The 14,176-nt window shown below is 54.8% G+C and overlaps 1 protein-coding gene and 1 long non-coding RNA gene across 2 annotated transcripts in view; one reads left to right on the forward strand and one right to left on the reverse strand.

Annotated features, from left to right (window-relative positions):
* EPHB1 (EPH receptor B1) overlaps window positions 1-11,283 on the forward strand; it is an 80,621-nt gene extending 69,338 nt beyond the window's left edge. Inside the window, 3 exon segments of the mRNA XM_048314420.1 lie at window positions 6-161; window positions 754-2,116; window positions 10,944-11,283. Coding sequence (XP_048170377.1) covers window positions 6-161; window positions 754-862 — 265 coding nt within the window. The 3' untranslated portion in view covers window positions 863-2,116; window positions 10,944-11,283.
* Window positions 10,086-11,778, reverse strand: LOC125330796. Its single transcript, XR_007205708.1, has 2 exons — window positions 11,420-11,778; window positions 10,086-10,430 (listed from the first exon to the last, which is right to left on the reverse strand). It is a non-coding gene; the product is annotated as an uncharacterized LOC125330796 (long non-coding RNA).
* Window positions 11,779-14,176: the final 2,398 nt, after the last annotated feature.

A 14,176-nucleotide genomic window follows, 5' to 3' on the forward strand; every position in this document is an offset into this window, starting at 1 on the left:
TTCAGGCCTTCTCAGCCCCTCCTCGACCGCTCCATCCCCGACTTCACTGCCTTTACCTCAGTAGACGACTGGCTGAGTGCTGTGAAGATGAGCCAGTACCGGGACAGCTTCCTGACCGCTGGCTTCACCTCCCTGCAGCTGGTGGCCCAGATGACGTCCGAGTGAGTTGGCCGTGCCAGGGCTGCCTGAAAGCGGGGTGCTGCCCAGTTGGGGAGGTGGGGAGGTCAGTTCAGGGCAAAGGACAGGTGTGAGCATCCCTTACACTGGTCACCCAGAGTCTGGAGGAGGCCACAGTCACCAGCTGGGGGTCAACGTGTGGGTGTCTCCCTGCTTTCAGACCCAGTGATGCTCGCAGGGCCGTGTTTGGGCTCTGTGGATGTTCCAGCTGAGCTTACATCCCTCACCTCCCTTAGCAACAGCAAAACAGGTTCACCACCTGAACAGAACGGTGTCCCCCAGGACAACTCGGGGGATGTTCAGGCTGGATATCAGGAAAGGTTCTTCCCCCAGAGGGTGCTGGGCACTGCCCAGGCTCCCCAGGGAATGGGCACGGCCCCGAGGCTGCCAGAGCTCCAGGAGCGTTTGGACAGCGCTGCCAGGGATGCCCAGGGTGGGGTTGTTGGGGTGTCTGTGCAGGGCCTGGGGCTGGACTCTGATCCTTGTGGATCCTTTCCAACTCAGCCTATTCCATGATTCTGTGGAGGAAATTCAGCTGCCCATTGACCTTCCTCTGTCTGTCTGTCTGTCTTCCAGAGACCTCCTGAGAATAGGGGTGACTTTGGCTGGGCACCAGAAGAAGATCCTGAACAGCGTCCAGTCCATGCGAGTACAGATGAGCCAGTCTCCGACCTCGATGGCATGACGTCCCTTGTCCCACGGGGAGGGGCCGGGGAGGGCGCGCAGCGGAGGGCAGAGGTGGGAGGGGAGGAACTGAGGCGGGGCAGCGCTGGAACAGGAGCTGCCGCTGCCTGGGGACTGTGACCGCAGCCACAGGACGTTCCTGGGACTCACCTCTGACTGGTGACTTCCGTTCCTCACCAACAGAAGCACACTTACCAATGTCATGGGGAACAGCGTATAAATACATATAAATATGTACAAATCATATATTTAAAAAGCAAAGCAAAACAAAAAAAATCATAAAAAACGATGAAGACAAACCAATGTGCGTTGGGGAAGCAAACCCAAACCCTAGAGACCAGACTCCAATCCTGCCACCAGTGAGCAGTGGTCAAAACTGAGAAGGAGGAAGGGGCTGTTGGGGAAGGGAGAGGCATGAGATGGAGCATCCTGTCCGGAGAAACCACCTTCCTTTTTCTTCTTTTGCCCTCCCTCCCTGCCCTGGCCCTCCCGGCTCACCCCGCTCCCCTCTCTGCTCACGGACTGGGAGGAAGTGTCCTCAGATGTCTCTGCAGCTCCCTGCCATCCCAACCAGGTGCCGCTCCGGCAACTACCAAAGGACTTCGCTGACCACTGCATGGGGGATCCGACTCAATCCAGTTAATGTCTTCATATTGAAGAAGAGATGTACCTTCAATAGAAAACCTTGGGTTTTGGTTTTTTTTTTTCTCTTTTGCTTGCATTTTTTTTGCAAAAAGGTAAAAAAGAGGATTAAAAAAAAAAACAAACTCTCCATCCTGGAAAATGGAAAGAGGTGTTCCCATGTGTGTGTGCGCGCTCGTGCGCCTGTGTATGTTGTCAACCTTCCGTGGACTCACTGCTTGTCCGTGACCGAAGACCAGCGCTGACCCTGCGGCCAGCAGCCGGCCGGTCCCCAGCCCGGGGGGAACAGGGGTTGTGCCCACAGCCCCCAGGGGCGGGAGGCAGCCGGGAAGCACCCGGCGGTGAAGGAAGTGCTCGGCATCCTGCACGTGGGGAGGAGGATGCCAAGGGCCGGCCGGCGCCGCGGGGATGGGACGGGACCGGAGGAGCCGCCGCGTGGCTGTGACGGGGTTGGTGGCTGCTGGAGGAGGAGAGATGCTCTGGGAAATGGACTGCTCAGGCCTCCAGGGCCTCGGTGATGTCTGGAAGATGGCTATGGAGGACTTTTTCCCCCATCTTGTGGACCTAAGGATTTTGATATTGATTTATGGACTTAGGTTTCATGGCTTCAGAGGTAGGTCCAAGTGTCTTGTGTGTCTCTGTCCATCCGTCCATCCTGCTCCGTATTTTTCTGCTCTTCTTTATAGCCTCTCCCAGCGGATGTTTCCCCGTATTTAATTTGATCTGTATTATTTTTTTTTTGGTTCCTCCATTGGTCTCCTAGGCAAATTGATCTGGTTAAAATTGCCCGACACGTGTCAGTGTTTACCCAGAATATTGTAAGGCTGGGCCATCTGACTTCCCTCCGTGGATCGCGCCGGGAGTGTATAAAACGAATGAACTCTTAATAAGGCTTTTACTTAGAGGGCTGTGTGCGAGTTGCAGTGATCCATCACTGTGCTGGCACCCGCGTGGTGGGGGAGCGCTGGCACGGGCTGGCCGTGGCTGTGCCTCGGGGGCTGCAGGTGCCAGCCGCGATTTGGTGGCGTGGTGGCTCACGCGTACATGGAGACCCTCTCATTCACCTTCCATCCTCCTCGCTCTTCCATCCCCACCGTGGCAATGCTCCACGTCTGCTAGCGCCATGGGGGTGTCCTGCATCCATCCATGTCCTGGGGGTGTTCCTGAGCCACAGGGACGCCCCATATCCGGCTGTGTTACAGGGGCTGCTTTACTTCTCAGCCCACGTCTGTCTGTGCTGCAGTGATGCCCTGTGTCCATCACTGCCTTGAGGATGGCTCACGCCCACCTGGGCTGTGGGTTTTCCCTGTGTCTGTCCTTGCCATGGGGCTGCCCACATCCAGCTACACCATGGGATTGCTCCACGTCCATCTGCCCCATCGTATTCCCATCTATGCCTGGAGATGCCTCACCAGATTTGCTTGCTGCCCCTGAGCACAAGGGGACAAGCCTGTGCTCTGCCTGCTGCGAGCACCTGTCCGCATGTCCTGGGTGGGAGCACTGTCCCTCCTGTGTTGGGGCTGTCAGGGTGCTCTGTGGCTGGGGGGACCCCCGTGTATCCCGTGAGGAGCACGTGCTCAGTTCGTGGTGGTTTGTGAGGAACACGTTCATTGGGTCGTGCTCATGGTCCATCACCAGCAGCAGGTGAAGGACCCTTTGGGGTGCACTTTCCACCTCCAGTTCTTTTTCTTGCATTGCCCAAGGCAGATGACCCGTGCTCTGCCGAAGAAGAAGGGGAAGTAACAAGATGCAGGAATGAGCTTGTTTCAATTCACTGAACTCCCCCCAGAGAAAGAGGCAGAGAAAAACACCCCTTGTTTACAACAGCAGGGACTGCTCCTCATCCTGTCTGATAGACGATTGCTAATACCTCTCGGGATGCCGGCGGCCCAAATCTGTATTCCGGGATGTTGTCACACGGAACACAACATGCAGATGGAGCAGGCGCCGCGCATGCTAATGCGCTGCCCCGCCACATTGGTATTCGCCGCTGCTGAAGGGTCCTTTGTGGGGTTTTTTTATGATTTCTCTTTTATGAGAAGGAAGCTAAAGGTGTTTAAAGGAACGAGTGACAGCCACAGAGGCTAAATATCAATAGTGCGCCTTCACAGCTCCCCTGCCGCTGTCGCTGGCCCCGTGAGCACCTGTGAAGCAGCTGCTGCTGCCTGCTCGGTGCTGTCCCTGCCCCGCCACACCACGGCAACCCTGCTTTAATGTAAACCCTTCAGTGCAGAACCACGGTCATAGGGTGAGAATGGATCTCTGAGATCATCGAGTCCAGCCTGTGACTGATCCCCACCATGTCAGCCAGTCCGGAGAACCGAGTGCCATGCCCAGCGCTCCTTGAACACCTCCAAGGATTGGGATTCCACCACCTCCCTGGGCAACCCATTCCAATGTTTAACCGCTTCTTCAGTGAAGAAGTTCTTCCTGGTGTCCAACTTGAACCTCCCCTGGTGCACCTTGAGGCCATTTCATCGTGAATATGAAATGTGAAACATTCAGACCTGCCCATCCCACCCAGCAGACCAGGTGCCCCTGAGGGATCAAACAGGCTGTCTGGGTGCTCAGGTGCTGTCAGAGATGCCAAGACCATCTTGGCTAATGATGCTCCTTGGCTCTGGGCCACCAGCAGTGCCCCTGGGCATTGCCAGGGCTGGTGGCCTTTCCCTTCTGTTGCTCTTTCCCAGCTGTCCAACATTTGTCTCCTGAGCTGTGTCAGAGCAGATGATTCCCATATCCCTCCACTCCTAACCAGCTGTCCTCACATCTTGGCCTCGTGCTGGGACCTGGACATGTCCCCTCCAGGATCATGCAAGAGTCCAGCAGCAGATTAGTGGTGCTCAGGGCTGAGCAAAGAGATTGCAGGTGGGCTCAACCAAACCCCTGCAGCAAAGAGGCATCATGGGCCGAGGGAGTTGCTGTCAAGGTGATACTTGAGGGAGGGTCACCAGGGGCCACCTGTTCTCTTGCCTTTCAATAAAAGTCATTTCATCCAAACCAGAAGATTTCACCATCAATCTGTTAGTGGAAAACAACGGGGAAAGTCCAAACCAGCCATGTTTGGGTTTTGTTTTTTATTGAAAAAAACCAGCATAAAAATTTCAGATGACTTCTGACAGACCATTTTGTTTCTTTAGAGGCCTTTCTTCCGAGTAAAATCAGTTTTCCAAACTGTGAAGCCTTTCTGTGTGGAAGTGACAGTGCTGTCCCTGCCTGGCCATGGCAGCAGCGTTGTGTTTGACCTGCTCCTCCTTTTCCTTCATCAGATGCCAAGGAAGAGGCTCTCACCTTGACTTGGGTGGTGCCTCTCTGATGCTGCCCTGTTGCTCCTGCTCCAGCGGGAGCCTCTTCCTTGGTCTAAAGATGAACACTGCGATTTCACGTCTTTGGATCCACACTGGTTGGTGTTGGACTTCCTTTCTTTGATCCCAGAGGAGAAGGGATGGCTCAGAAACTGTTTTCTCCCTGCAGAGTTTTGGTTTAAAGGGAAGAAAAAGGAGTGTTGGATCAAAGAGGACCAACTGCACTGGCCTTCCTTCTGGGCTGGGCTCCGTCCATCACACAGGGTCCTGGTGGGTTCCTGTGCCATGTGGAAGGGCGGGTGATGCCTTTTTCTGGTCTTAAAATCAAGAGTCATGCACGGTTAGAAGGGAAAAAGGGATTTTACCTTGGTATTTATTTTAAGAATCCTTAGGTGCACACGTCCAGGTCGAATGCACCCCGCAAAATGCCCACCCCAAAAGATCAGGTATAACATTATGGGTGTTACTAATTAGCAGATCTATCAAAGATTCCCCAAGGAGAGGTTCAAGTGAGCCCCCCCTCCCCAAGGAACCTTCCCCTGGATGGTTCTATCTTGGTTTACAGAATGTGTTCTGGAGAGGGCCTTGGGCTCTGGGGCACACTGATCCCTGGCTACAAAGCTTCTAAAATGTTGAGTCTCTCAGCTTGACAAACAAGTCCAAGAATGGAGGGAAAAAGCACTGAGAATACAGAAGTTGTAAAAAGGTATAACAGGGGTATAAAAGAAAAGGCAAAAATCTTCATGGCATCACTGGGAGATGCCCATTGCTGGTGAACCCCACTGGGTTGGATCCTGACCCTCGCCACTGCTCATGGGTGAAGCTCAGTCACGGTGCCTTGCTCCTTTGGCTGCATCCCACATGAATATCCACACATGGATGTGGCTGCTCGCCCGGGTGAGCCCACCTCGCCCTCGCCCCTGATCCTGGCCTTTCACTCTGCACTCTGCAGTCGTCAGCTCCCTCTCTCCATTTCTATGGCAACTGTAAAAACCTCAGCCCTTTTGTGTCTTTTTTAGAGTTTTCTTTTTGTGTGTGTCTGGGCTGGCTTTGTCCTTTTTGCATAGAGCATTAAATCAAAAAAGGAACTTTTGGCTACCAAACCCCTGCTTTGAGCTTGGCCCTAGGTCTTGTGTGAGAATCGGTGGGTGAGATCCTCACAACTGGACTGGGTGTTGCCAAGTGGCTGTTACTTCCCTCATTCCCCAAAAATCCCCATTTGCAATTCAGCTGCATCGTTCTCCTCTGGGCCTTTTCCATGCTTTTCCCACAGCCCCATCCCTGGGTGTGATGGAGGAGCAGCAGGTTTCTCAATGGCAGTAATTAGAAGGAGATGGGGTGCCTCTGCCGAGGAAGGTGAACCCAAGCCCCTCGCACATCCAAGGCTTGAACATGGAAGAAGAGCGTGTATTAATGGCATAATTATGTGCCTCTTTCCAGAAAAAAAAAAAAGGAATGTATTTTATGCCATTTAATGACCTTCAAATTAACAGTTCTTTGAAAGCACTTATGTATATTTAATTTTAAATGTTGCTGCAAGTCAAAGCAGGGCTTGCGATGAAAACAGCAGGCAGCCGGTTTTTAAATAAGAGTGATCTCAAACCATTACTTCTGAGCCTGCCAGCTTTTGGTGCCTCTAATGCTCCTTTGCCAAGGAGAAACCACGGCTGTCCTTCCCCCTGCGCCCCTTGTGCCAGCCTGAGTCCCATGGGATCTCTGCTGCTCTCTGCTTTGATTCAGAGAGAGGGAAGGGTTGGCTTGGGGTTGGGTTGCAGAATCTCGTCAGTAAGTTTGCCTGCATCCCAAGGACATCTCTGTGGGAACATCCCAGCTGGCCCATGGTCTGGGAGAAATCATTGGGCATTGCCTAGGACAGGTTTTTCTGCCCTGCCATCAGCCCTTGCTGTTGTTCTGCGGTGGGGACAGACACGTTTCCCTTCGTTAAGGTCTGAATTAAGGCTTTTGCCTCTGATCCATAAAAACTGCCAATATATCTGAGCCACTCTGTGTTCACTTGGAAATCGTTACTCTTAAACATTGAATTTGAGTTAAAAAAAAAAAAAAGGTTCAATCAGCTTCTGAGGTGAGGAATGGATTTACAGACCCAGAAGTGTTCTGTCGCTCCAAGGCCACCCGTCCTCCTTGTACTGCTGGGAAAGGGTGGGGGCCAGGGAGTCACATCCAGCTCCAGCACTCAGCCAGTGCTGCTCGTCCCTGCTGCCCCAATCTCCCCGCTGTGGGAGGGGCTGCAGGGGATTTCACATTCCAATCATCGTCTGCTGTGATGCCTCTTCCATGAAGGATCCCGCCAGGGTGGATAGTCATCCAATACTTGGATCATTCCCAGTGAGTCTCCTCAGGATTTTGGAAGCGCCAGAAACTTCTCGAGTCATGACGGAGGAGAAGCCAAGTCCACACTGACGGGACTCCTGTGGCGAGTTGTTTCACCCCATCAGTGATTTCTTTGCTGCTCCTGTTTTGGCTTATATTTTTCGTATTTTTGGTGTGTTGGAGGGGTCCTTTGGGATCATCTTGGATCATCAACCCTCCTGCCATGGGGGAATGGCTCTGCCTGTCCCAGCTGAGCTCAATCTCCTCCAAAGCCTGTCTGGGAGGAGTGAGAGCTGCTGCTGGGTTGTGCTCTCCCATTTTTGATGTCCTCAGGGTTTGGCTCTGTGTCTCAGGGGAGATCTGCTGGCTCACGTCCCTCGCCGGGGGGTTTGACATGGGAAGAGGAGCTGCTCCAATCAGGAGAGGGCCTCCCTGCTCTGCTTTGCCTGGCAGGAAGAGATGTGAGGTGGGAACCATGAGCATCCATGGCAGTAAAAGTGGTGTCTGGATTCCCGTCAGATCAGCAGATCGGTGCTGGGGAGGGGAGTGCACCCGTCTTGGTGACCATGGTGCCCTTCACCTGCACCTTTTGGGGTTGTCAGAGCTGCTGGCACTCTGGATGGTGACCCAGGGCTGTCCCTTTTGTCTGGCTGTCCTCCACGGACCAGTACTGTGAGTACCTCTCCAGCCTGGGCATAGCTGCCCCCTTCCCCCATCTGCGTCCGAGCATCGCTGCTGCTTCAGCTCTCCTTCCTCTGGCCATTGGATGTTAAACAGCCTGGCTGTCCCACCCTGCTCGTTGCTCTGCTGTGGTGGCTGCTCTGGGGACATCTCGGGGTCCCTGTGGATGCCAACACATGGACAGCTGCACTGCAGGGGACACAACCGCGGAGGGGGTGGCCGCGCCAGTGGCGGAGGCAGGATGGTGTTGAGGTCTGCTGGCCTGTCTCTGGAGGGAAGTGCTGGAGGAGGTTAATCTGAACAAACCAGCCTTGTGAATTTTAAGTGGATTAGCTGAACTCTGCTCCTTCCCCGAACACAGACAGCACCCTTTTGGGGCAGATGTGGGAGTGGATTAGGCAAAAATCTCCTTAAGGCTGTGTTAATTCTAGATAAGTGTAGGGGGATTAACGCCCATCCACTTAAAAAAATTAATTGGAGTGAACTTTTCTCTGTGTTCCCAAGTAAACAAGGCTCGGCAGCTTTCCCCATCCAGCAGCTGGGCCGTGCCTTTCCCTCCTCCGCTCTCTCATCCCCTCACGTTGTGCACGAGCTGCCATCGTGGTGGGGGAACCTGCTCCTCTCTGATTATCCTCAGGGGCCTCATTAGGTGATTGAACCTTTGTGTGAAGGCAGGGAGAGAGGGCAGGAAAATTATGGTCACCATCAGTGCAATTATCAATGCTAATTAGTGCCAAGCAGGACTGACAGCGGGAGGTGCAGCCCATGCCAAGTGTTGTCTGAGGAGCCAGGTGAGCCTCACATGGCACCCTCGTGGGGGCTTCCATGGACAGGCAGATGTGGAACAGAGTGGCTGGTTTACTTATTTTTCCCCACCACGTTTTGGGTGAACTCTTCAGATTCCCCAGCCTAAATATTTGGGAGCCAGCCAGAGGCTGCTGTGGTCAGGGACTCAGGCTGGGGTCAGTGCCTGGGTGGCAGTGCCATGTCATGATCCTGATGGTGCCTGGGTGGGGATGTGGCTCTGGGAGGCCCCAGGGAAAAGGGGGTGAGGTGTGACTCCCTTTGCAGAGGGTTTGGAAATGGGCCTGTGCTCAGGGATACAGGGATTGCAGGATGCAGGGATGGCTTTGGGTCACTCCCAGAGCTGCCTCCATCCTTCCCCGTTCCCACCAGCTGCTCCCTTTTTCCATGGCATCACACGGGCACGGCAGCTGCGTTTGCAGTGCCACCCATCCGATTATTTTGGGTATTTGCAGTTCTGCCCATTCCCATGAGTGTGGAAAAGGAGAGCGCCCCGGGGCTGACACGGTGCCCGCATCCCAGGCGCGCTGCTCGGTAACTCCTTCCCTCGTGGGACGCCTTCTCATCACAAACGTGGCCTTTGGATCGCTGCTTGTGTCACGCCAGCCCTCGGGGGCTGAGATCAAAGCCCTCCGCCCGCCTCGCAGGGGTTCCCACGCCGGCGCTCCGGGAGGAGGAGGAGGAGGGATGAAGGATGAGGGGGTGACTCGGTGGCTGCGTACCTGGGGATGAGCTGCGCTGCCCGCCCCCATCCTCCTCCAGCTGTTCGTGACCTGTCCCTCGCGTCCCTTGAGATCCATCCTTTGGGGTCGGCCCAAATCATCTTTAGCTGTCCCCGGATCGCTTTTGTCCTGACGGAGGGAAGGGCTGCGCTCGTGTGGCAGGGCTGAGCCGGCAGCCACCGCCGGGAGGGCGCGGGTTCCCCAGGGAAAATAACCCCCAAAGCCTTGTCCCGCTGTGCTGCTGCCGGGCGGGCTGGGGCAGGACGGCTGGAAGAGCTGGGAATGCCGCGGGGGAAGGCGGTGGCGGAGCCGGGAGCAGCGCCCGGGGCCGGAGCCATCGCTCGCGTCCGGCTTTAATGTGGCAGAATCCGGAGCTGATACAAATCGCCGCCACCTCACCTCGATTTGCGCCCATCCCCCGGGCCCGCCCGGCTCAGGCAGCGAGTTCAGCATCGTTCATCGGTTGTGTTTCTGTCACAGCTTTTTTCCAGCTGTTTGGCTGTTCTGGTCCCATCAACGAGAGCTGTGAGACCAAGCCTCCAAGCACGGCAGCGAAAATGGCCCCCTGTGCCCAAGAAATACCCAGCAATATCTTTTCCCCCACCTGAAGTTCCCTTTTTTTTAAAAGATAATCTCAATTTCTCTTCCCTTTTCTCTGCCCCTTTTCCCACCAAACACGACATTACTAAATAAAACTTTCATTACTACCTGGGTTTGCTAAAGAAAAAAATTATTTCCATTCAGGAGTATGATGAATTTTAATAGGAGTGAAATGTCAGGCACAGCTGGAGTGGGTTTCTGAAAGCATTGGTATGTTTGGAGAGGCACAGGGATGCCCGGCAATAATTAGCCAGTGAGCCCCGGCTTTTTGTGGCCCAGCAAAGGGACCCAGCAGTCAATTGCTTTGTTATTTAATGTGCTGCCTTTATGTTTCCAAGATGCAATTGTATATTAAAAGCATCTTTGCCTCTCCAAAGTGGCTAAATAAAGGGATTTTTCTGCTGTGCGGTACTTCTTGGTTGCAGGGTGTGGAGAAGGTGCTCCTGGGGCTTCTCCTTTGGTTCCCAGCCCTTCTGGTTTCCCCCTGGCAGTGGAGAAAATGGGGATTTTTTGTTACATTGGAAAAAGCGATTTGATGGTGCCTGGTGGTTTGCTCCTGCTTTACCCCGGGGGGGCTCATCTTGCAGTGGGAGGGGGGGGAAGGGCATCTTGGCTCCTGAGGGACACGGAAACCCTCCCGCCTCCAAAATCGCCTCCCAGCCTCCTCTCCCTAAAGCAACTCAGCCTCACAAAGAATTCCATCTCTTCCGTTCCTTCCTTTTCCCCCGAGGAGAAATGGAGAGCTTTCAGTGAAATCATCACTTTTCTGACAGCATATTAATTAATCCCTGCTTTTTGTGGGTTGGTTTTCTTTTGGGTTTTGGGGTTTTTTTGAGAGGCTGTATGTGCTGTAAGAAACCTTTGGGTTTCTCCGGGCGCGGCCCCCGCCGGCTGCAGGACAGGGCTGCGGGGCTGGGGCTCGGCGGGGAAGGACGCGTGGCTCTCGGAGCTCTGGACGTGCCAATTCTCACCCTCTCCTCTCCCTCTTGCCTTGCAGGGGCGTCGAGTTGCAGCGGGGCGGCAGCGCCGGAGAGGGGCCCCCGGGGCCGCTCCCCCTCCTCCCACCGCAGGATGCTCCGGGAGGTCCCGCAGCGCCCCGGTCCCCCCGAGCCGCGGCGTGTCCCGGGCCAGCCCTACCCTGTCCTGTACATAACCAGTGAGATGTCTGTAAAAGATTTCAACCCTTGGAATTTTTTTTTTTTGCTTCCCTCTCCCCTTCCCCCTCCCCTTCTTCCCCAATTTGTTGATTGTGTTGAAATTGTCGGAGTTTGTAACAGTATCTTTCAGAGAATATTGTACTAAAGAGAAAATTGCACTCAATAAAAAGGATGAAATAAGCCTGGTCCCTCGCCTTCCCCTTCCCCGGGGCAGCCTTCCTGCTGCCGGTCTCTCTCTTCAGCGCGGAGCTGGGGGAGTGTTCGCCATGAATATTCATTTGGGGGACTGGCAGCGCTCCACCGCTCCTTGACTTACCTCGAATGTTGATGTCTATCAGATTTGGCTCCCCGGTTTGTAAATGAAGTGACTTTATTCTCGGCGATCCCTATCGCAGCTTGCTCGCAGCAGAAAAGCCGGGAGAAGGAGTTTTCCTGGCACGGGTGTTGGTGCGGAGCGCGTTTCAAAGCCCTCGTGTGCGATCGCTCAGGGAAGCCGCGCTGGAAGCGCTGGCTGGGATCAAAGCGCCGTCCCTGCTGGCTCCGCGCGTCCCCAGTCCCGCTGGAGCCTGTCCATGCAAAGGCTGATGCTCCTCTTGAGCCTGCTTTCCTTAAGGCTTACTGTAAATGATGGCTGGAAAATGGATTCTTCCTCGTGCATTGGCTGCGCTTGGGCACTTTGTCCTGCTGGGATCAATGACACAGCCCGTCCGGCTCTGCCACACGCGCTCCTGGGGTGGTCCTGTGCAGGACTTGGCCTCCATGGTCCTCGTGGGTCCCTTCCGCCTCAGGCTATTCTGTGATTCTCGGATCCAGGTGATGCTGAGAGCAGCTGGTCCTGCCGGCACTGGGAACATCCTCCGGCCGGCAGCGGGGGCTGAAACGGGGGATAAAGGTTTTGTAAACTGAAAATACACAGCCACCAACGAGATTCTTGGGGTTCAGAAAGAGGAGCTGCTACTGAGAGAGCTCTGGAGGGGGGTGGGGGTTCCCATGCGCTGGGGTTGTGGGGTGAGCCGTGGGGAGGGAGGCAAGCGGTGCTTCAGCTGTAGGTGGGGCTGGCAGAGCCCTGCGGTCCCTGGCATCCTGTAATTGTCCCACCAGAGGTGGTGTTGATGTGGGGTGTTCTCACAGCTCCCATCAGGAGATTTCCAAGTCCTTTCTGCTTCTCCAGGGCCATTATAGCTGGGATGTTTTTACTGCGGGGATTTTTGAGTGGGTGAGTTCCACGTGCTGATGGGGATGGCTCCAGGTCCCTGCGGGCAGGACTCCACTGCCCCAGACTCACATACACAGTGAGGTTTGCCTCCCTCTTTACACAGGGGTAGAACTGCTGGTTTGGGTGTTCTGGGTGTTTTTTGCCGAGCCCATCCCGAGTGATGAAAGCAGAGAGTCTCTGCCATCTTCGGCTATGCAAGAGGCAAATAGGCAGCAGCTGATGGAGGGCAGAGTGAAGTTGTTTGTGTGTCCTTAATTGAGTAGACACTTGATCTAGTGGGCTTCTGGTGTGGTTTAAATGAGTGCTCATGGTTGTTGAATCCTCTGGGCTTTGGGGCACTGGGAGGGTGTCTCCCTTACACAGGTCGCTCCGAGGTTTTCCCCTTAAGTAACCCATGGACATTTACACCCAGTGCTTAACGTTCCCGAAGTGGTTTGCCTTGGAAGAGCCTTTTAACGGGGTCTGGGGGAGCCCTGCTGTCACTGTGATGGTTCATGGGGCTCTGAAGGACCCTGGGGAGCCCAAAGCCCCTCGGCAGAGCCTGGGTATGGCCGGCCAGTCCCTGACTGACCCTCACTCCCAATACAGGTTTATACAGCTGTGGGCTCTGGAAGCTGGGTTTTATTTTCCCCAGGGGATAACCAGTCATCATCTCCACCTGTGTCCCAGCTGGAGCGAGATGTCATTTCCTAGGCCACACAGCATCCAAAGAAACTTTCCCTGAGCTTTGAATAGAGACACAGGCGACTGTCACAGCCAGAACAGAGCCTAACCCTCAGAATGAAAAATCTTTCCTTCATGCCTCTCAGGTCTGAAAAATGGAAGCAGCGTGTTGGCTCCAATTACCCCACAGCAGCTCCCAGAAATCCCAGTGCACCCTGTGCTTGGCACACCAGGGTGATGCCAGCCTAGCTCTGGCTAATAAAATAAATAAATCCTTATTTACCCCCCTGCAAGGAGAAAACGGAGCCAGGGCTGTGCTCAGCTCCATGGGGTGCAAGGAGGGGCTTCCCTGGGCAGTTCACATGTGGAGTCTGGTGGGAGACACTTGCTCTTACTCCAGATGCACAGCTCTGGCCCGAGGACAGCCCTTCCCACGGGAAGAGAGGGGCTGGGAATGTATTGGCCGTGCAGAGGTGTGGCAGTGGAGGAGGGAGAGCTCAGACACGCATCCCCCGGCCTCTCCCACACCCCCTCCCTCCCACACTCGGCAGTGGAAGACAAAAGATGAGCTCAAGAGCACCACAGGCTAAACTGTAATTGGAGCAATATGGGCCGATGATGAAGTTCTGTGCCAACCCACATTAACTGGCAGCATCTGCTGGAGTTGTTGGAGATGCCTCACCACCTATTAAAAGTGCTGGGATTTTCCTGGAGGACAAGCCAGGCAGGCTTGGCAGTGCTGGAGAGCCAGGAGGGCTCGGATGGAGCCGGTCTGAGGCTGCTGCAGTGTCGAAATCTCCTCCGGGCCCTCTGGACAGGTTTTGGGGGATGCTCCCAAGAAAGTCACCTCCTGTTGCCAGCCAAGGGGCTTGTTCCTGTTTATGTGGTCACCCCACATATCCGTCCTGAGTGACACCACATCCTCCCTCTGCTCCAGGGTGATGGGGACAGGGCAGGATTTACTGCAGGCAGTTGCTTCTAGCTGGATTTCAGGTATCACCCTGATTAAACCTGCACAGCCGCCCCCTTTGCTGCCCCAAAGCCACCAGCAGCACCCAGGGAGGGCATTCTGCCCCTCTGCTCTGCTCAGCACCTGCAGTGCTGTGTCCAGCTCTGGAGCCTCCAGCATAAGAAGGATGTGGAGCTGTTGGAATGAGTCCAGAGGAGGCCATGGAGCTGCTCCCAGGGCTGGAG

Source organism: Corvus hawaiiensis, chromosome 10 (assembly GCF_020740725.1).
Source record: "Corvus hawaiiensis isolate bCorHaw1 chromosome 10, bCorHaw1.pri.cur, whole genome shotgun sequence".
In the NCBI taxonomy this organism is placed as follows: Eukaryota; Metazoa; Chordata; class Aves; order Passeriformes; family Corvidae; genus Corvus; species Corvus hawaiiensis.